The sequence below is a fragment of the Haemorhous mexicanus genome, chromosome 8 (assembly GCF_027477595.1).
Source record: "Haemorhous mexicanus isolate bHaeMex1 chromosome 8, bHaeMex1.pri, whole genome shotgun sequence".
Taxonomy (NCBI): domain Eukaryota; kingdom Metazoa; phylum Chordata; class Aves; order Passeriformes; family Fringillidae; genus Haemorhous; species Haemorhous mexicanus.
In genome coordinates, this window is record NC_082348.1 from 23061590 (window position 1) to 23083978 (window position 22389).

At 36.8% G+C, this 22389-nt stretch overlaps 1 protein-coding gene across 4 annotated transcripts in view; it reads right to left on the reverse strand.

Annotated features, from left to right (window-relative positions):
• Positions 1-22389, reverse strand: part of ZNF385B (zinc finger protein 385B) — a 109931-nt gene that overhangs the window by 8287 nt on the left and 79255 nt on the right. For all 4 annotated transcript variants that reach the window (XM_059853205.1, XM_059853202.1, XM_059853204.1 and 1 more), the window contains one exon: positions 12678-12840. In XM_059853205.1, coding sequence (XP_059709188.1) covers positions 12678-12840 — 163 coding nt within the window. The remainder of the gene's footprint in view (positions 1-12677; positions 12841-22389) is intronic.

Here is a 22389-nt window from a genome sequence, read left to right on the forward strand (position 1 = left end):
AATTCCATCATTTGGAAAGCTTCCTGACACAAATAAGCTCTTCATCGATGGGGGTGGATAAGGAGAGACACACTCCCCTCTATGAATTAATGTTTCCTTCCACCATTCTAAATGTTTAATGCAGAACATCTTCAAAGATCATCATTGGAAGGTTATTATACAGTTGAACTCCCACAGAAAGGACACAGAGCTAAGTGTGTATTTGTCACTGCAGTGGGCCCAGAGCTGCATTTTCCTGGCTTCTAAAATCAGAAAATTGCACTTCTCCAAATGGGCTTTTGATAACAGCTTACTGTTTCAATCCACATAATTCAAAACACCATTACTTACAGTTTTATGTTTGAGACAGAAATGTCAACTATTCAACAGTGCAAAGCACAGGAAATGCAAATTGCATGTCTATACAAAGCACAAAGACAATTACTCTTTTATTTGCACTTATAGCACAGAGCTAACAGTATCTGCATGCAGAAATCAAAAAATGGAACTGTTAATGCTGCCTGCATAGTCATACTTCCCAACTATCACCAGCTTATAAAACAGATGTGACTTGGGAGATGCAGCTGTAGGACTACAGTCCTCTTGCTATTTCTGAAGGTTTTATTGAGAATAGGCTCAGCTTTGCTCTAAACTCTGCCTGGCTCAAGACCAATAGAGCCAGGCAGAGCCCAAATAAGGGCAGGAGTGAGTCCATCCTGCCTGGACCATGGGCACACCAGTTTCTGCTGCACATCTTAGCAGAGCACAGCTGGAAGCATGAGACCAGGGCAGTACCAGCCTACTGCCTGAAGGCACTAGCTGTGATTCAATCTGCACCAGGCTCAGGTTGAAACACTCACACCAAAACTCAAGTGCAAGAAGTTAATTTAAAAACTAATTTGTACTATTTACCTATGTTCCTTTTCCACGGACAAAAGCCGTATTTAATTTGTCTTAAATTCCAGAAAAGTAAATTGATGATTCAGGTTCTCACTGAAGCCTGGATTTATTTTGAAGTAGAGCCCAGGGAAAATAACTAAAGCCAGCTAATTAAGTATTGCTTTGGGCTCAGTAATATAAATGCTTTTCTCATCCATTACATTGTTTTAATTCTGCTTTGAAGTTGTTTTCACATATTTCTGCTTGTTTGACTCATGCTTGTGTCAGCGCCATGTTAAAATTCAAGACTCATTTATCTGATCAGTACTGCCTCATTTTGGGAACCAAAGTCAGGACCCTGCAGGGCAACACCTCACAGGTTCAAACCTACAGGTTCTACTGCTTCACTTCTACAGCTGAAGTGACTCACTGACCTTAGCAGGTCATGCCACTCTCACTGCAGTTGCTGTGGTGTAGAGAATAGGTCCTACCCATTAATGGCATTTTTTTTTTTTTGAGTCAGTGATGCTTTGGTGCACATTAGAAAGAAGTTTTATTTGGACTTCATGATGAAATCATACATGCTATTTTCAACAATAAAAGAAAGAGTAGCTTAATATTCAGACCCTTAATTCAGAATTTGCATTCTGGCTAAAAATAAAAACAACATGAATTTAAAACTCACACATAGATTTAGAAATCCGATCAAGTTTTTAAGTATCAGAATAGCCATTGCTACTTACACCCCTCAATATGCCTGTCTGCCCAGTTTTTATCACTGATGATACATAAAACACCTCTACAATAAAGTTCTGTTCCACAACAGATTGTTCAAATAGCAGTTAGAATTAAAATATCCAAGGTACTGATGGTATGTGATATGCTTGCAAGAACCTTTTCCAATACATATGCTGAAAGCTTTCAGTTATGAAATTCTGCTACAATCCTAACAACCCTTACAAAACTGTCACGTTTCAAACTGTATGTAAGAAATAAACAAGTTTGCTCTTGCTGTAACAATAACAAAAAAATGTTCCAATTACTGAAAATACGTATTTTGTGTGTGTCTTCATGTAATAAGAAAGTATAACTCTGCACCTGCCTGCTTCTCTTCTCCACCAGAAACTGGGACTACTGCACACAGCCTGTGCTGAAGGCTGGGCACACAGAGAGGGAAAGATCCTGGGGCTGAGAACACAGCCCAGCACAGCCACCTGTGATGCAGGTGGCTCTCCACTGGGAAGAGACCACACTGTGCTTACAGCCACCCACTGCCCAGCCTCAGCTTCACACCTTCCCTTGTGCCCTGCCCTTCTGCATCCTCCAGCTCCGGGCACTGAACAGCAGCTGTGCACAAAGTGCTGACAGCAAAAGGGCAGCACAGACACTGAGAAGTGGCCACTGCTGCTCTACAACCCTGCACTGGAGCTCTTTTGTGAGGCTCACTCCTAGGTATAGAAATCTGATTTTATATTTCTTTTACCTGCTTGCACAATAGTGCACATTGCCAAGTTAGAAGAGATCATAATGGAAAAATTACTTTTGGCAGTAAAATGTTTATTACTCTCCATTGTAAAGGTAAGAAAATAGTAAAAACATATGCTTATTTTCTTCTTGAAAAACATGAAGGAAAGAGCCACACAATATTCAGTGCAATTTCCAGTCTAAACCAGCCACATAATTTTTTCCTGTGTAACTCAGTCACTGCATGGTTATCAGGGCCACACAACCAGTGAGCACAACTGATGCACAGTTAGGGGCAGAGCCTTTGGTTCAATCTGTCTTGTTTATGGTGGTGCCTTACAATACCATATCTCTCCTGAAAGAAAAACCTTTTTAAAAAAAGGACTGCTTGGTGATCCTGTACATCTTCAACTGATTTCTAACTATGTGACTTCCTATGGTAACTAAAATCAAGAGTGATTTCTGAAAGTAAATGTTAATATTTTATTTTTGGGATACTGAAAGCATTGGCTTGTGATAATCTTGAGTTCGCATCAGTTGTGCTACAGGGAGCTGCTATTAGTTTGAAGTGTTGATTTTGGAGACTAAGAGAAAGTTTGAGGGAAAGCAAACATATCTCCCATACTGATAAAGCTGTACTGAGCAAAATAGATTATCAGGTTCTCCCTGTAATTTCAACAGCTCCATATATGCCTGTGAATATTGGGCTGCATTGAACAACTTCTGAAGCATACAGTGATTACAGAATGGGAAAAGGAAATCCATGACATTGTCATGGATTAAACATTCTTGCCCTGAACAGCTGCATAGAAAAGGTAAAAAACCACAGAGAGACACGACAACCAGTCACTGACACAGGCACCATTGCGGCAGGCAAACTTCTCACAAGTGATTTCTTGTTTTTCAGTCCATCCCAGCAAAAGAGAAATTTTTAAAGCTGAGAATGAAAGAAGTAAGTTCAGCAGCTGATTGCAGGGAACTCTTCACAAATAGGTCCAGGCAAAGCAGGAAGCTCTATCAGAAGCTGGTTTCAATGCCTGTGTGTGATAGACAGGTGCAAGACAACATTTGAAAGTGTATTACAAAAGACATACAAAGGTATGGAGAGCTTTGAAAGCGAAGGACATAAATCTGTAGAGAGAAAAATCAATACCTCAGAAATATTGTAACAAAATTTGCAGCATTTAAACCAAAAGCCATTAAAGCAGAGAGATCACAGTCAAAGAGATAACAAGCCTGGCTGAATGTAATTAAGGGAGATGTTAAGAAACTACAACAAAATAAAATCAAGGTGGGGAAAACTGATTTAGTCACACTGTACTTGTAGGACTGCCTAACCAAACATTAGGATCAACCCTGGAACAGAGTCCTGGGAATAGAACAAGAACACCCATAAATATATTAGAAACAAGAACTACTGTACATCTCCTTAGCCTGAAATAGGATTTGAAGGGAGGAGATCATCAGTGACTGAATTACCAGGATGAAAAGAAGGGCCTTTTTCAGTGTATTAGCAGAAAAGTTATTGAATAGAAAGTCAGACAATAGCTCCAGTAAGAAAAGCAGGTTTCAAAACACTGTTCTTCACAGAAAGCATTTTCTTCTGGTTCACAGTGCTGTAGAGGATTAAAGTACACACACAATTAACTGTTGTTCTTATGATGGAAAAGATGAACACTTTGAGTAATATATGCTGGAAAGACAACAGCAGGGCAGCAATTAGGTTACTAGTGGTCACAACCTTTACAGATTTATAAGTACTCTGGTCTTGCATCTCAGCACCACTCACCACACCCCCCAACAAAACAAACAACAAAGAGCATTAGATTATTTCTTCACACTCATTAAGATGGAGTTAGCAAACCTGGATAAGGTATTTCAAAGTAAGTTTTGTTCTATCTGCACATTTGCTGAATAATGAGACACTAATGGCTGTTAGACAAAATACCTACTTTCTCACCAGTTGTGCAGTCTACTGAGAAATGAGGCTGAAAAACCCGTAGGGCTCTGTTCTAGAAAAATTCCACTGCAAACCTACATGCAAATCAGACAGCACAACGTATCTATTAACCCTTTGGTCGCTTTTCATTTTTGTAAAATGCGTTGTCTTGTACTTCAGGCATGTATGAAAAAGAGCTAAGTTTTACATAATGAAATAAATCAGTCTGACACATGCTGAAGAGAACAAATTTTCTCTCTATACAAAGATGAGAAAAAAATGGAAGTTATATTTATAAAGCTTTTTCCCCTCAAACACAAATATGCCCTCAAATAAGCTGCAACATATTTTCTCAAGACACTGAAGCTACCTCAGGAAATGTCTGGATGGCTGTGCAATATTAGGTGAACTTGGTAGCCAGAATGATTATTTGATTAACTGCATCACTACTCTCCAACAGGCTGAACCCAAATTTCTTTTTTTACTTCAGAAGTATCACTTGCATGGTTATGTTACAGCAGTGATGCTGACAATTTCTTAGATATTTTAGCTCTGATTTGGCATACCAAAGGCTCTTACAAGGGAACCTGCATTTTCTTCAGTGTGAAAATATTTGTGCTGATCTGAATAAAGATGTAAAGTTGAAAAAGGTTTGCTCCTGCAATTTTGGATGGGTTTAATTTTTATGAAAGTGGACTGATGAGAATTAGAAAATATTCAGAAGTACATGTAGCTCTGCAAGTGTAAAACCTTGCCCTACAAAATCTATTCCTGTATCCATTTGTACACCTTCCTGAACTGAAAGTTCCTGCTGCTTTAATTACTGGGTTGTCAGTGGTGATCCTGCTGTATTGCCTATGATTTTTAATCAATTATTTACACATTTGGAGATTCTCAGGGAATTGGTTTACGTTGGCTGGCTAGTGTCTGTTTTACAAGACAAGATCAAGAAAAATCTGTATGCACTCACCAGCAGGGGAAGGAAAAAAAAGATACATTGGCACATACATACAAAACATAGAGTAAAATAACTGCAAAATTGTTCTGTATCAACAAAGGGCATTTCAAAAGCCCCTTATTTCATACTTCAACACAATGCAATTTCTCAGTGCAAAATCTAAAGGAATAAGAAGGGTTGATTTTGTACTGCTAGTCAAAATGCAGGTGTGTGTGCAATACTTCTGGAGAAAAAAACTTTGAACACTCACTGAAGGCCATTTGCATTGTGCCTCTATGTCACCTGCTGATCTTAATGATATTTTACAGAATGCACATTGTATCAGACTTCTCTGTTCCTAATTTGAAAAAAGACTATCACTATTCCCAGGTTCCTCCTCCTCTATTTTTTAGACCTGTTACTTCTGGAGAAAATCAACTTGTCTACAAACACCACACACAGAGCAATTTCCTAGAGTACAATGCCAATACCTATGTATTTCTCAGTGACATGTTGACAGGTTGGGAAAGCTATCACCAGAAGTTTGTTCATAAAACTCAGAAATATCAATAGCACTACAGTGCTGGCAACTGAAAACAAGGTGGATCCAAAACACAGCTAGCAAGTGTGAATGCCAATTTAAAGAGTATCCATAAACTGAGATCATCCAGAAGCTCAGTCTTCCTGGGTCCAGGCATATTTACTTTCATCCTTTCTGAGCTATGCCAGTCTGTTTGGGCTGGAATAGGAAAATTTGTGAGTTGGAAAATTTTAATATAGTGGGAGTAAAGCTTGAAATACAGTATAAGATTCGCTATTACAAAATATATGGGTGAAAACAAATGTTTTTGCTAGCTATAAACTTATCTTTTTCTGACACCAGACATCTATTATTTTGCAAATATTTTACACTCCCACTCCAAATTCTCCTACATCTATTTCAGATATCTTGGAATGCAAACTTATAGTACTGCACTGTTTTTAAACTTTTCAATAATGCAGGAATGCTTAGAAAAATAACTTTCAAATATTATTAAAAATACACAGTATTTTACCCAGAGAGCCTTCACTTCTGCTTAGTCTCAGTTCATCATCTCAGCTGTAAAAAATAACATTGGCTCCACCATTTATGAATCTGAAATATATTACTAGAAACATATTTCACTTGCTGCTTGTGCAAAACAAAAATCTTAAAACTCTATGCTTGGATGCTGAGGTGCTTTAGAACTTAATATGAAATTTATGGGCATCTAAATAAAAGAATGAAGGAGAACTGACACACTCTGCAAGTGCATTCTCATGGGCCTGTGTCTGAACTGCTCACTCAGTACTTGCCCAGGCAGAACTGCAGTTAAAGTCAGCTATGAAACACTCGTCTTCATTTCAGTTAAATGACATCTGTGATTGTACATTCTCACCCACTTCTGCAGCAGGTTTGCCTGAGGACTGTGAGCATTCAGTCATGCCCTCAAGATTTGACAAATAAATTGCATTTCAGATATAACTTGTCTAACCAACACTAAAATATTTTCACTCTCCTTGGAAGCAAGAAATAAGGAAATAATGAGTAGCCTAATGTTTGCATAAATAATTTTTCTACTATAGGGAATGAAGTAGATTTCACTGCTCAAGAAGCATTTTTTCTGACCCATTCTTTTCTATTTGGACACTAAATTAATTCAAGGGCTCAGAGAAAAGGACAAAACTTAAATTTTGCAGCTTCAACACGGCCGTTAACTTCACAAAACTGAACATAGAGAAAACTTTATTCAACTACCAATTGTATGAATAATCACCAGAATCCTGTTATTTATTCTCTGGTACCAGTGAAAAATATACATCTGATATCAGAAGAAATGCCTTGTCTCCTTAGGAATATGTTTCTTCAATAAATGTTGTGAAAGTCGTAAATAAAATTGAAATTATTTCTCCCAGGGTTGTTAAAAAACACAACAGAAGAAGTAGGTATCTTTTTAGCAAGTTATATTGTTATTTCATACTCACCTTACTATCAATCCCTTATCACCATCATCCTTTTAAAAACATCCTCTTGGGATACTCAATAGGCAATTCTATATTTAATCATTAACAGAAGAAACAAGAAAAACAGATGCCTGATTTCACAGTATGAAAGAGGTGGTCAAAGATTCCATGTATATGAAAGGATTCTTTAAATGACCACATACATCTAGCTAAAAAAATCCCAGTAGCTGAAGCATCCCTGGCCCTGCTCCCATTGTCCAGCAACACTAGTAGGGGCAATTTTGTTGGGCCAAATTCCTATCACTACTTCTCGAAGAAAGAAAACCTTTGTGTTATTTTAAGAATGTTGGTTAAAAAACTGCTTTGAAAATCATGTTTTTAGAACTTGAGTAAGTAGAATTACTAGAGGTATTTAGTTTTAATGATACAGGACATGAGTGCTCAGCCATAGAGCAGAACATCCAAAAGAGTCTTATTTCATCTTACAATATATTTTTGATCCAAAGCTTATGCTTATTTTACTGCAGGAAAAGGAAAACCTTATCATTCCTTCCAAGGAAAATCCTGGTTGCATATATTTCTGATTGCTACAATAACTGAAGGGAGAAAATTTTAGCCTTTTCCAGTTTGAACAGGAATTGCAGCAGCTCATCAATGTACATGTGTCAGCTGCAGAGCTTGTTTCTCAGTTAATGGCACCTATAATCAGTTTTCAGTTGAGGTGCAGAATTTGAAATGTGCTAGCATTATAGACAGACCAAAGATTTCCCAGGAGCTTATCAACAGCAAAATACACAGTATGACTGGTTTTCCATTCAGATTTAGACACACATAGAAAGATGAGGTTTGAATATCCACTTTTGAAAAGTATGAACAGTAAGGCTGGCAGAGAAAAAAGTGTTTAAAGATCCCAACCTATTATAATGATTTCCTGTTCACAGACTTTGACTTGCTAATTTTTCTTTTGGCTCACCTTTCATCCTAAGAGCATAAAGCAAACTGCAACTTCCTGAAAGAGCTGCTGAAACTACCTGCCAGAAAAGGCCCAGAAACTATTTACTATTAAATGAAATACAGGCATTGCATGTGCCATGGATGTAAGTACACGTATGGTACTTGCAACAGTGTAACTGGGATGAATTTATGAGCATTTATTAATAATATTTTATATTATCAATTGTAAAAGCACTGTGGTCAAGCAGAAAATTCTATACTGTGCTCTTACCTCTGTTTTGGGGGTAGAGTTTCAACAGACAGCAATACAGAAGGATCTTCACATGGCTGAATCAAAAGGCTGAACCAAGAAGGAACAAAGCTTACCTCAGAGGGTGTAGTGGAAGAATGCCCTTGAAATGCTTCTCCTTGGTGGCTGAATCAGACTGAATTTACTACTTAGCTGAACATAAATGAATACCTTCATCTAACAGGAATATGCCTGTGCTTAGCAGGCACTATCTGAATCCACAGAAACATAGATGCATGGTTATTTTATGGAGTATAGCTCCAGCAGAACTCCTTATGTCAGCATAAATGTGAAGAACTGATGAAGCTCATCAGTAGCTTTTGAAGGAGGCCAGACATAAGCACCAGCATCTTTGAAGGGCATAAGGCAGAAACTCTAAATACACTCTGGAGGACACCAAGCCAAACACATCCCTGTCCTGTTCCTCTCTTAGAGCCTCTCCCTGTCCCTGCCCCACCCTCAAAATTCAACTTAATCACAACCTGTTTAGAGGTCTAGAGGACTTTGGTACATTACACAAAATTATAAGAATAATTAGAAATATTGTGGCTTTGGAACTCTTATAATGGTATCTGTGTGACAAATAATCTTGAATTTCCCAGGACAGAAACACCACAGTTCAGCTGGGGAGGTTTTATGTCTCCAGCTCCCAGCTACTTCTAAAGGATCATGTAAGAAACACTTTATCTGAGCTATGTAAAGAAGCCATTCCTTTAAAATGTGTGCAAAACAAGGGGATAAATGGAAACAAATGTTAAGGTGAAATGGGATTTTGCTAAGAGATCTGGCATAATTTTTTACATTAGTCCAAGTAAAGAGCTGCATATGTAAAGGTTTAGAATTTGAGCACTGGCAGAAAGATTTTTAAAATATGCAATGAGAGCAAGGTGAGTAAGGGAGGGTCTTGATGGTGGACTTGTGAAATACAAACTGAGCCCTCCACTGGGACATTTCACCTCTCTGGTAGTTGATGAATACACAGCACTGGCAATGGGGACACTGGAGAAATCCAACCCACCATAAGCTTCCTGAGTAAATGTAATTCAACATGTTGCACACTACTTCAGGAAAAAAAGCAGTCAATTTTGTTGTGAAAGCATTAAACAGAGAGCCCTTGATGAACTAAAACCCACAGACAAGACCACAAGGTCAACTTTTCTAAGACTGATATAGCTTGGAGTTGCCAATCCTGTCTAATGGGACAACTAATCACCATATTCCTGCCAGCTGAACAAAGTGGGGTTTCATAGAGCATCCAAAGCGTTTATCTCTACCTACTAATTCCCAAGTAACAGAGTCTTCTGCTCTTCTGCAATGAAGATTGAACTGAAATACCCATACCTACCATTGCACAAATGGGCATGAGGCCAATAGAGCATACAGAGAATGATCAAAGGACAAAAATTATTATCTTTTATAATCTGAAATATGATTTTGACTCTTGAGCAGTTTAAAACAGTTGCATTTACTTTGCAATTTTCATATCAAAGCAAAATGCAAAGAAGTTGATACCACATCATTTGTATGCTTCATTTTGAACTATTTATTTTGATTTAGAAGTAGGATCAAAGAATTCCTCTTTGCTTGATAAGTAAACAGTGACATTTCAATCCAGTAATTATCCTATGCATTCCTGAAGGATTCATCACTGTATGCATCTAGACTATGCTGACCTGAGGTCACAGACACTATCTTCTATTGCATTCTTAGAGCTATATTTAAACCACACTTCAAATATTCTAAACTATGTTACGTGCTGGTTATTACCCTTGCCCTTTCCTAAAGCAATGCCATACCTACATGTATCACTCTGTTGATCCATCTTGGAAACACTGGGAGGGAAGGGAATCTTTGCCACTGCACTGACTTTGCATGGTAGTGGGAGGGCTACAGAGGTGGCTTCTGTGAGAAGCTGTCACAAGTTTCCCTTAACTTTGACAGAACTTGACTCATGAGCTTTTTGCTATATTTTCTCTCCCCTGCTCAGCTGAGGGTGGGAGTGGTAGAGTGGTTTTGGTGGGCACCTGGAATCCAGCCAGGATCAACCCACCCCAGCAAGAGCAGCTCCCAGTGCCATTAACACAGCTGTTCTGTAACCACATGCCAAAGCAGCCATGAAAAAGCTTGCAGGTTCATAGCAGTGATTTTCTAGCATATAAAACTGTGGTACAGCCATTACAGCTTGAGAAACTGTGTGGGAGACAGGTTATGGATACAGCCCCTATGGCCACCTCCACTCTGCAAATCCCAGTCAGGACAAGCAGAGATGGCCCAGCTATAGCAGGAGAGCAACAACTTAGCCACACAATCTGTGGTGACTTTTTCCTGCCTGCAGGGTGAATGAGGCAGGGTGGTGGTATTTACAAGTATCAATAAATGTTTCCTGAACAGCAAGGAATCGTAAGGGAAACTGTAGCTGAACAAAACTGTGGTTTGTTCCAAGTCTGATAAAACCCCTGCTCTTCAAGTTGTTACCCATCTCTGTGATGAGCTTTCCATACTAATACCAAAAATTTGCTTCAAGTTCAGGTTTTTTCCTCCCAAACATCCCATCCTCAGTCTCCTGTACAGCAGTAAGAGGCTCTGAGGAGCCTACTCTCCCCACAGAGAATCCCACTGTTCTCCTGATGGGAAGAAAGTGTTCAACTCAATTGCCACTGGGATTTATTTTTACTATAGAAACAGTTGCAGTGGTGTAATCCAACAGACACAGATGGTAATCTGTCTAATTTGTACAGAGTAATTAATAGCATAACAACACACTGTCAAAACAGGGCAATAAAAAAATATCAAGAGCAGGTTTCCCTTTTGACTGGTTGTATTATTTTATCAAAAACTGAAGGTAGATTTTAGATACATTGCAGAGGAAAGAAAAGAATGAATTAATTCAGACCTCACAGTCTGGCAAAGGAAACTAGAAACAGCTCCAGATGGTTTCTGGAAGAAAAAGATGGAGTTTGAAAAAGATGATGAAACTTTTGCTATCTGGACCTCAATGTTTGGCATTGGAGAGGGAGGACATTATAAAATTATGTTACTATAGATGAATTAACATGTTAAGTCCTCTACAGTATTATAGGATATTTTACTTTGGCTGTGGTCTGAGATCTCACCACGTAGCAGTTCTTTGGCTGTTGTCAGAGTTCTCACCTGGAGCAGTAACCTATCTTAAACAAAGCTATTTTCAATATTACAGATAGCAAAATATTTACTAAATATTTTAAATCTCTTTCTGTCCAATAGCCTACCTGATATTTAGATTAATGGCAATTTGCTACTGTTTTATAGTAGCATGTCTTGTTTATCTGAAGATGCTACTTGAACTCATCTCTCTCAAAACTAAAATGTGATTTGCTAGGAAAATCAACTCAAAATTTGGTACCCACTGTTATTGTTAAGGACCCACAGATAGTTTTGAAGCTGCTTTAAAAACAGCAGGATGACAATTAGTCACTGATCCTTTTTTTGAGCTGGATTTTTTTGTCATTTTTTATGCACATGTCAAAAAACTGTTATTCACCTCATGGCACCTGAGTCAAGATCAGCTCTGGTGAAGAGGATAATAAATGACTGCCTAGGCAGAAGCAAATCTATCAGCAGTAGTCTACTGGACTGAAGTTGGGTAAGGGGCCCTTCTCTTGAATAACACTGTCAGTGAGTTCATGAAAGTCTCCATTCCATCCATTCCATTCAGAAATACAACACTGACAGAGCAGAAGCTCAAGCAATTCCACTGCTATTAGTTTTGCTGAGTTTCCTCAGATTCTTCATGTGGAGAGTGAAAAAAAAAAAAAAAAAAGTGATGTTGAAGCACTAATGAGCTGTGAGTGTCAGGAAATACCCAGGCCACAAGGCTTCACATTTCTGTAGGTGTGTTTTCCTATTAGAGCAAGATTGTCTTATTCAGAAAGGAAAAATTTCTTACAAAGGTTTCTTGTGCTTCAGCTAAATATATAACCTCAGAATTGATGCTCCACCCACATGCATCCACTACTGCCATAAGAACATCCATACTTCTTACTAGTAAATTTCATAGGTTTTAAAAAAATACACTGTAGCATTCAGGGACGCCAGTTGTTCCACAGACGAGAAACAGCAATTTGAGAGTATCAAAACAAAACTATTCCGTACAAGCAGAGAAAATCGTTTAGAAAACACAAGTTATGGATCACTATCATGCAACCAAACTCTCTCATACAAACCCAAAAAAAGGAGACAGGAAAGGATGTATAGAACAGAAGGTTTCCATTGACCTGATTTGTCAGAGATGCTGGCTGTGACTGGCGTGGTGGAGCAGCCCGTGTTACCCTTTGCGCTGTCCTTGGAAGAACCAGCTTTGGGCTTGTTTTTCGTTGCCTCTAGTGCTTTGACCTTCTTGGCATGTTTACTTCCTTTGTAGTGGGCCTCGGCCTGGCTCTACAAAGGAGAACAAATCAGGCTCACTTTTTTTTGCACTTGTATATAATACAATGGATGACAAGGCAGAAAAATGACACTTTCAATAGTAGGCACCATATTATTCCACCTAAAAAATTTTAATAGCTTTATACTAACACTTTTCATGGCTGTAAGTTCTTATATATTAAAATGACAGGATTTTAATGAATATTGCATGTTTTCAGTAACTTGGAAATAGAGGCTTCAAGATTACATAAAGCTCTGTCACTCCTGATGTAATTCTTTACTTCTGTGGTGCTTAAAGATTTAAAGGACTATACAAATGTAAACACATCCAATTCAGAAAGATGCTACTCAATTTTCATGTGGTGTTCCCTAGTCTTTATTACTTGCAGTTAGAAAGATGTACTGTGACAAAACATGATTAAATGATCCATTTTTCCTTCAGTTTGATCTAATACAGATGTCATAAAATACTTTCACCTTCATACTAACAGTAACTGAGACAATTGAAAAAATATAAATTCACTATTAGATCAAAAAATAAGGGTTAAAATGAGGAAACACCATACCTGTAAATTTCAGTAGACCCAAATACAACATAGAAAACTAAATACTTGCCAGTCTTGATTGCTTTATAAATTGCCTTGATTATTAGTTTTTAAATACTAAGAAAACTGGAATCTGTAGGACTGGGAGGAGCTTTTAAAAATTATTATTATTTATTTTGTCCTTATCTGCCCAAACAGAACAGTATAAATATGTACTGAAATGTTTACTTCACCTTTGCCTTAAAACTATCTTCAGAAACTAGGTCAGTGTTCTTGAAGTTGCACAGATAAAGCTAGACACATAAATATCTGCCCATTTTTTTCAGTGATATTGAGTCATTTTCATTGTTCCTGACTCTATATAATCAGATGCCTTGACAAATCAGGCCACTTTGTTAGAACCAAAACTAAGAAACTACCTACATAATACAAACTCCAAAGCTTGGAAATTTCAGTTAATCAATTTAAGTGTTTTTCTTGACTTCTTAATAAATAAATTTTCCAAATAATGGGCAAGGAAAAAAGTTCTCTCCAAACAAGTCTGTTTCTATTACATTGTACTTGTCAGCAATAGCTTTGCATTATTAATATTTCCAGACACAAATTTAAAACATTATTTCAGGCATACCACTAGGTGCCTCTATTGAAGGTTACATATTAACCAAAGAAGTTAATATTGTTGTTTACTTCAAATTAAAACACTCAGAGAAAGCATGCTTCTTCTAAGCACATCTTGGCACCTGGCATATAAAAACATCAGTGCAAGTAAACTTTCACTGTGTTCATGCAAAACCACATTCATTCTCTTTTGTCAATCAATTATCTACTACTTTATTTAGTTCACTGTGTTAAATGAAGCGAGCCACAAAACAAGTCACATGCTTTTTATAAAGAGCAACTATAATATCTAAGGTGCCTGAACTCCATAAAGAGTGCTGTCATAATGAGGAAAATTGTTTTAAGACCAGCAGAAATGGATATTACAATACAGTCACCTTGGGACAGCATGTAATAACAGCTTTATCACATGGTAGAGTAGAAGTGAAGAGTAGAAACAGCTGGAGTGGGCAAGAGAACAGACAGCACGCTGGAGTCCTCACACAAGTAATTGGCACCATTAAACTGATGGAGAATTGTTGCTAAAATAGAGGAGTGAAGTTCTTACACAGCAGAACTTCTTAAGTGATTTTACAGCCCACGAAACAGTGCTTTCCATCTCAGAAGGACAGTGTATGTTGTTCTGGGTGCATCTTTCCTTTCACAGGAGATTTTAGTAAGCAAGCATTCAAGTAAGAAAGGCTGCTAAATTAGTTTTATTTTGAATTCCTCTGAAAGTGAGATGTCTTTTAAAAACTTTATTATAAAAACAGCAAAGAGTTTACTCACCAAATGCTATTAAAATATTTCTTGATTTTAAAACCTTTGAGATATCAACGCGCGTACAAACACAGTTTAAGGATTATAAAGAAACAACTAACCAGCTATACCACTAGTACTATGTGCACTACTTAAAGGGACACTTGTCAACTTCTGGTTGGATCTGTCCAGTTCTGAAAGCAGGCAGAGGAGCACAGCCCTGGTTTTGCCCTGCTGTGCCAATGTGCCTTATGAGGCACAGGAGTCCCATCCTGTCTCTCTCCCCCTTTGCTGGGTTTTATCCATTTCTCTTAAGCTTTGCAGTTGTGACATGATGCACCAGAAGGGTGTTTTCCACCAACAGGATTCAATAAACTATTCACACATTGCTGTGTACAGAAAATGGAGCTAAAAATTGGGGTGAATATATACCCTTTCCATTCCAATACTTTTAACTTTTAAGAACAGCAAGTACAAGATTGTCCACTCAAGCATCCTCAAGTTGATGATGTCCCTTTAAATATTTGAACTCTGCTCCGCGCATATGTGTGCTGTTGATAGGATCATATGCTGCCTGAGGCCAAAGCTATGACATAAGAGACATAAATGCACTCAAGAGAAAGACTTAGTAAGTCAATTGCTTGATAATAAGCCTTTCTGCTGATATTTGCAATAATAATGCCTGCAATATCAGTAATAACCTACTACAGTTTCTGATTCCCTTCATTCAATCCTCATTTAGTGTACATGAGACCTGTTGAGAACAAACAAGCCCAGGCAGAATTAAAATTAAGATTTCCATAACAACAAGCAAAGCTTCATGGAAACATGGTGAATGGACTAATTTTTAAGCTTCCTAATTATCATAATCTATCAAATTCACAGCTGTATGTTATAAGGGTAAAAAGTATTGCTGTGACCATCTAAGCAGGGGTTTGGAAATGCCATCCTTCTTCAACACTGTTCAAACTAGACAATACTCCTTTAGGGGCAGGTGGGATTCTCCAGGTTGCATTTTAAAGTAGTTAGGGGATGTAAAATCTACCTTTAAAAATTGTTTCAGTGCCTCACTTTGTCAGCTGAGTAGATAACTATTTGTTTCTACATTGCATTTGTCAAGTTTCAGTTTCAGGGCCTGGATATTGTTAAACCTTTGGTTTTTAGACTTTCTCAACTCATCTCTGTTCTGTGAATAGAAACATAGATACTCTTTCCAAGCATGAAGTTAGAGGAGCATTCCTTAAAGTATGGAAGCAATCTTTCCTAACCACATAAGCACTATTTTCTAGTCCTTTCAGATACACTCCAAGTTCAGAGTTTGCCTTTTATGCACCGTGGGATAAATCATTTGATTCAGCTGCCTTTTGGTAACAGAAATGCTCTATTGCCATGTAACGAAAACCTTTGGAGTTTTCTGGAGTCACAGCAGCAAAAGAACAAAAGGGCAGCTGAGGCAATCTGAAATTGGAACTCAAGTTCTGATTATTACTGATACCAATTACTGTGATTATTAATTTCCTGATCATTAATAACTCTAATTTTATAAAATATTTGCAAAAGCACTATATTTAAGGCAAATGCATTTGTTCCAAGTCTCACTTAAAACTTGCTTATGACACAAATAAAGCATTAGAGCAGAAGCTATGACCTTTATATATCACTGAAATACTAGATTTATCTTTGAAATAAGCATTGATGTTTACAATTTTCATTTTTTACTTAAGGCAAGAAGCTGAAAATTTGTTTGCATTTGCTTTGGTAATCCATAGGAAGTTGTGTACAGATAGGGTTCAAAATTCATGTGCATAAAAGACACTTTACCAATTTTAATATAAACCCTCACTAAAATACAAAGTTAACTTAAGAGTAAATATCTTTGGGATACAATATTTTAAATGGATACTGAAGGTACTTTTTGGTCATCATTAGGTAATACTATTCATGCAAATTGTGTGACAGCAAAACAATATTTAAGAAAATAAAAAAAAAATTAGGAAAAACCAAAATGAAAATCTGTTAACTCAAAATATCTTTCTATACTCCTGTACTATAATGATTTTATTTGCAAAATACTTTATTCCAGTGTAAACAGCTGCATTTACTGTAGAGATTAATTCATTCAACAGTAAAATAATTTATCTGTGCCACAATTCAACATTATTTAAATATTTATTTTTCATTTAAAAAATATTAAGTTACATCTATTGCTTACATAGTTGGTATTAAACCTCACCACTGAATTATCATTATTAAAATTTTGAAAATAAATGTATAATAGCTTAGAAGGACACTTTTTGAGAAAGTGGAATAAGAAAATATTTCTATGAAAGATCTCCTTAACTGAACAGAAAGTTTAATTTTGAATTAAAACTAAAACTGACTGTGATCTACCAGCTTGATATATATGCATTGCAAAATTTTAAAAAAGAACCTGCCTGCTTATTAGACAGCACAGAAGGTCATCAAGTACTGGCTAGTAAGGTTTAATGAGAAGAAAAGCTTTAAGCTGCCATAAATGTGACATTATGAATCAGAATGTAAAACAGACCTTTGTACTGACAGGCCAAATTCCAAAAAAGTGTTTATGCATTTGTCTGGCAGTATTTTTTGATCAAAGGGATGCATATTTTATAACACTAAAAAAAAATCTACATATTTTTAAGACCATGGCATAGTGAATAGCTGTATTTTAAATTGTTGCAAATAATTAGGAATATAATTGACAAATAACCATGTAATTTTGCTCCATAATTTTTCTAACCTATACACCTTAAAATTTATACACCTTAGTTCTATCCACAGTCTTTTAGTACCAATTAAAAAACCCTAACCAATCAAACTTTATGAATGTTTTAATTTTTAAGAAAGTCTCTATGTCATAAGGATTAATAACTTGGCTGTAAGAAAGGATAGCTTTTTCTGCTCTTAAAAATGATACAAATGCAATATTTTACTTAAAATTGCTATTTGTAACTACAAATGGTTAAGTGTGAAATCCAAGCAGGATGTTCAACTGTATGACTACATACAATACATACACAATAGCCTTATACACTAGACTGCATTTAATAAATCATTAAGAATTTAAATTTTCTTCTACATGTAAACATGCTTTTGAAAATAAATGCGAATTATATTTGCCTATTGTAGTGCTTAAAGCAACTTCACTAGCTTTACTTTGTAGAAAGTTAGAAATGTTTATAAATCTGTATATATTGAAAATATCTAGATAACCAGGAAACAGGTAGATCACATGGATTCATTGACAGCAGCATTACCTTTAAGAAAACTCTGAACTGCAGGCAAGACTGTAGCACAAAAGCCAACAGAATATTTCCCCTCAGGAGCAATGACTGACAGTGTATTTGAAATCCACAGGATTCATTTTGACAGTTCACAAGTGACTGAGTTTTAGAATTTACCTGAGATGTGAATGACTAATTAACTGAATTTATTGCTACACAATGAAACATTAACCTGATGAAAGGCTTGAGTAAGTCTAAAGGTTCAGTGCATATGTGTGTGAGATCAGGATTTTTTACAGGCTTATTCAAGAGCAGCTCAAGTAGCCCTTCATTAGGTCTATATGGAAATAAGACAATTGTACCATCAACTCTTTAGCTGAATGCTTCAATCTGCCACCACATCACCCAGTCTGGCTATTAACATATACAATTAAATATATGTAGATCTGCATGGACAGAAAGGAGGAGAAATGCAGAAATAAAGAGACTCTGAAGCATCCACATGGGAAATGCTGGTTCACACCTTGAACACAATATTAGTTGAGTGCCACAACTAAATGGAACTGAAAAAGGTGGCTCACACCTATTTCTTCTCACTTGCTACTGCACCTTCTTAAAGCAGGAATTCCACCCTGGATGGGAAATGCTCTCAACAGCAATTCTATCTCTAACGGGCTGCCCAGTGAAGTGGTGCAGTCACTCTCCCTGAAACTGTATAAAAATCACCTGGGTGTGGCACTTGGGGATGGGGTTAGTGGTGAACATGGTGGTGGCTGGACTGGATTATTTGAGAGGTCTTTTGTCAATGATTCTGTCTCAAATCCTCTGTTCGTTTGGTGTTGATACAATTGGTAATCTCTCATGAAAAATATTTTGTTGAAAATACCACAGAAGCCTCTGCCAGTAACAGTTCAACCATGGAAAATGAAACAGCTGAAAGACTGAACAGATATATAAAAATATATAGATAACAGATATCTGTTATATATATAACAGATATATAATAGTCCAGAATTCCATTCTGTAAAGGAGTATTTATAAAGATTAATTTTTCCCCATATAGCACAAAAAATTTTACATATATTCAAGCTAAAAAAACCAAATATGTCCTAAATATAGTCATAATTTGTATTGCAGAAAGAACACCTCAACACCTGTGTTCCTGCCCACTTTTATACATCAAGTTGATTACAATGGCAGCGATCCTGGTAGAGAAGGAAGCTAACTGTGCAAGACAGGAGCAGAGAGATATTTATGTTTGTAAAATATTGTTATTTTAATTCACAGCAGATCCTAAACTAGAAAGCTCTCTTAATGGTAAGATGTCTACAAAATGTTTGATCACTTAGTTTAGCTGTTAGAACCATTCTGTAAGAGTATGCACATTTATTTGAGTAAATAAATTATGAAGAATTTAGACTAGAATCATAACTCTAATAAAAATTACATAATAAATTAGAAGGTAGTGTTGAAAAATATAGTTGTATCTCATTTGTTATTAATAATAGATGTAATTGAAGAAATCTGCAAACCTGACATGTTCATACATTTTTTACACCCAACTATGCATTAGTCTATCAGTTCTATCCTTAGAGATTTCCAAAACCTAATTTCTCAAAATAGTAAGGTAGATTATTATTGAAAAGAACACAGAAAAACCAAGGAGCTGTGAATATCAGCCATGTCGTAAGAAGTCAACTCAAATTTAAAATACCTTACCAAACTTAGTTAAAAGCTCCATTAAGTAGCTGTTATTTGAACAGAACCTCCATCATGTTATAACCCTGTACCCTATAATCGTGCGGTATTTCTGTCATGTTGGAGCTAACAACTTTCATCATTTTGTCAGTTCTGTCTACAAAACAGAAAATTACCTTCACAAGTTCCTGAGATTTATGCTTTTAATTACCTCCTATCTGCTTCACTACCCTCCATACCCAAAGAATCAATATAGCCTTATAAATAAGAAAAATGTAAAATGTTTGACAGAAGACAATGACAGTTCTGTACATTTTTATGTGATGCTATTGATTATTTTGTTTATTATCCTTTTGAGAGCATGAATGATTTATTTAAATCTGTAAAGTCAACTTTTGCTAATACTTGCCTAAACTTAAAAAATTTGCCTTCTAGCTTTTTAGAAAGATGAACACTCTCATCACATCATCTTTATTAGCTTTAAACGCATTCAACAATAAGATGACCTTCATTGTCTCTTAATGCCAAATTATCACATCTGCTTTTCTAATTTGCCTCAAGGTGTTTCCTCCTGATTTTTGAGTCATCTCTTGATTTTTGAGATGACACCAAAAATCAGGGCTGACTTGCAGTCATTATCCACACAGCAACACACTGTGCAAGCTCAAGTTTATTTTCAACCCAATTATACCCTACGAACCAGACAGTGCCTACCAGGCTGTACCACAGCCAAACCCATTTCTATAAGAAACAAAGTGAGCAGAGGGAAGCAGACAGTTTTGCTTATTTTAGGCATGATCAACAGATGCCAAAATCTGTTTACAAAAAGGACACCTCCAAACAAAAATCAGAACAGTAACGCACGGACTGCCTGGCATCATGCATTTGCAAGTTTGGATACAGAGAAGCCTGATTGCTGGAAAAGGGGATTAGATTAGTACTGGCATTATTGTATAGTACCTAAGCTCCTAAAACTCTGTGGACTACCACAGAATCCTTTGGGTTGGAAAGGGCCTTTGGGAGCAAGTTCAAATGTTAACTCAGCACTGCCATGTTCACCACTAAAACATGTCCCTACACATCCCTTAAATACCTCCGTGGGATGTTGACTCCACCACTTCCCTGGACAGTCTGTTCCAATGTTTGACAACTCCCTTTTGGTGAAGAAATTTCTCCTAATATCCAATCTCAGCCTTCCCTGGACCAACTTGAAGCAGTTTTTTTCTCATCCTCTCACTTGTTTCCTGGAAAAAGAGACTGACTACCTTTCAGGTAGGCATAGAAAGTGACAAGGTAACCCCTGAGCCTCCTTTTCTCCAGGCTAAACAACCCTAACAACCTCAAGACTAAACAATAAAATAAAATAATGAGGGAGAAGAGCAGAGAAACTACTTGAACACAAGGTAATGATTCAGATCAGGAGAAAAGAGCAATTCTGCAGAAACCAAACATCCTTCCAACTACAACTCAGTTTTCCCTTATGGCTCCAAGCTAGTGTCAGATACCATAACAGAATGGGCACCTTGGGGCCAAACTCCACAGCTGCTGGAGACTTATTGCCACACACCACCTGAGGAAATAGACAACCTCCAATTTAACCAAAATACAGCTGAAAATATTAAAAAAAAGGACAGGCAGAGTATGATGGTGAATGTCTGTAAGTATGAATCAAATACTATCATTTATTTTTTCAGAAGAGGACAGACATATCAAGTTAAGACTAGATAAAATTAAGAATTTGTACACAGAGGTTTTCTTCATGTTGGGCTTTTAAAAATTGAAGACTGGGAGATCCTGATGAATTCAGTTAGAAAATACTATTCAAATTATATGGCAGAGGAAAAATCATTCTACAAACTTTATTTTTCAAAATAAAGAAACCATCACTTGAACACACACAATCCCACATTCAAGACAATGTATTTTTAAATATTTAAATTTTAAAATTTCCTCTCATCTCTGACCTTTCTTTTCCTACAGGTAGCTGCAGAACCCTGCCTCTGAATCTGATGCCAGAACACTGACCAGAGCTAAATGTGCAGACACATAAGCAAAAGAAACCCAAAACCTTTGCAATTCACTGTATTAATTTAGTGGGAGGTTTGACAACTACAAACTGATTAGTCTGATTTTTTTTTTGTATGTCAGCCTTGTAGAGCCACAAGAAACTGCAAGTGTGGAGTGACTGTACTATAAATCTCATTCTGCAATGTGCTACACTGAAGTTTTAATGCAGATTAGCAGAGCTGGATGCTACTCAAAAGCATGTCACAGGGTGGAACTGATTTCCTAAAAGATTCAGCAGTTCCAAGGTACACACCTATACGACTCCCTTCTTCCCCAGTCAGCAAACAAAGGAGAGATTGTAAACATTATTCCATGCCCTGAGCATAATTTCACATTATTTTTGGTCCAAAGGGACCAAAAAGAAAAAATACCTGCAGAGTCCAGATTTTTTATTTCTTTGCATGAGTTTCAACAAGCTAAGACTGAACTGTGAGTCTGCAGAGCTTGGCTGAAACCCCACTACCAGTGAAATGATCCCATACAGTGAAATTTACCTCAGTGAAATGATAACAGTGCTGATTATGGGGGGGTGGAGGTGTCTATCTGGATTGGTGAGAATAACATCCAAATAAGAATGGATCTCGCTCTCAGGAAAAAAAGATGCTCATCTAAATTTGATTAGATGAGCATTAGATTAAATGACTGAACCT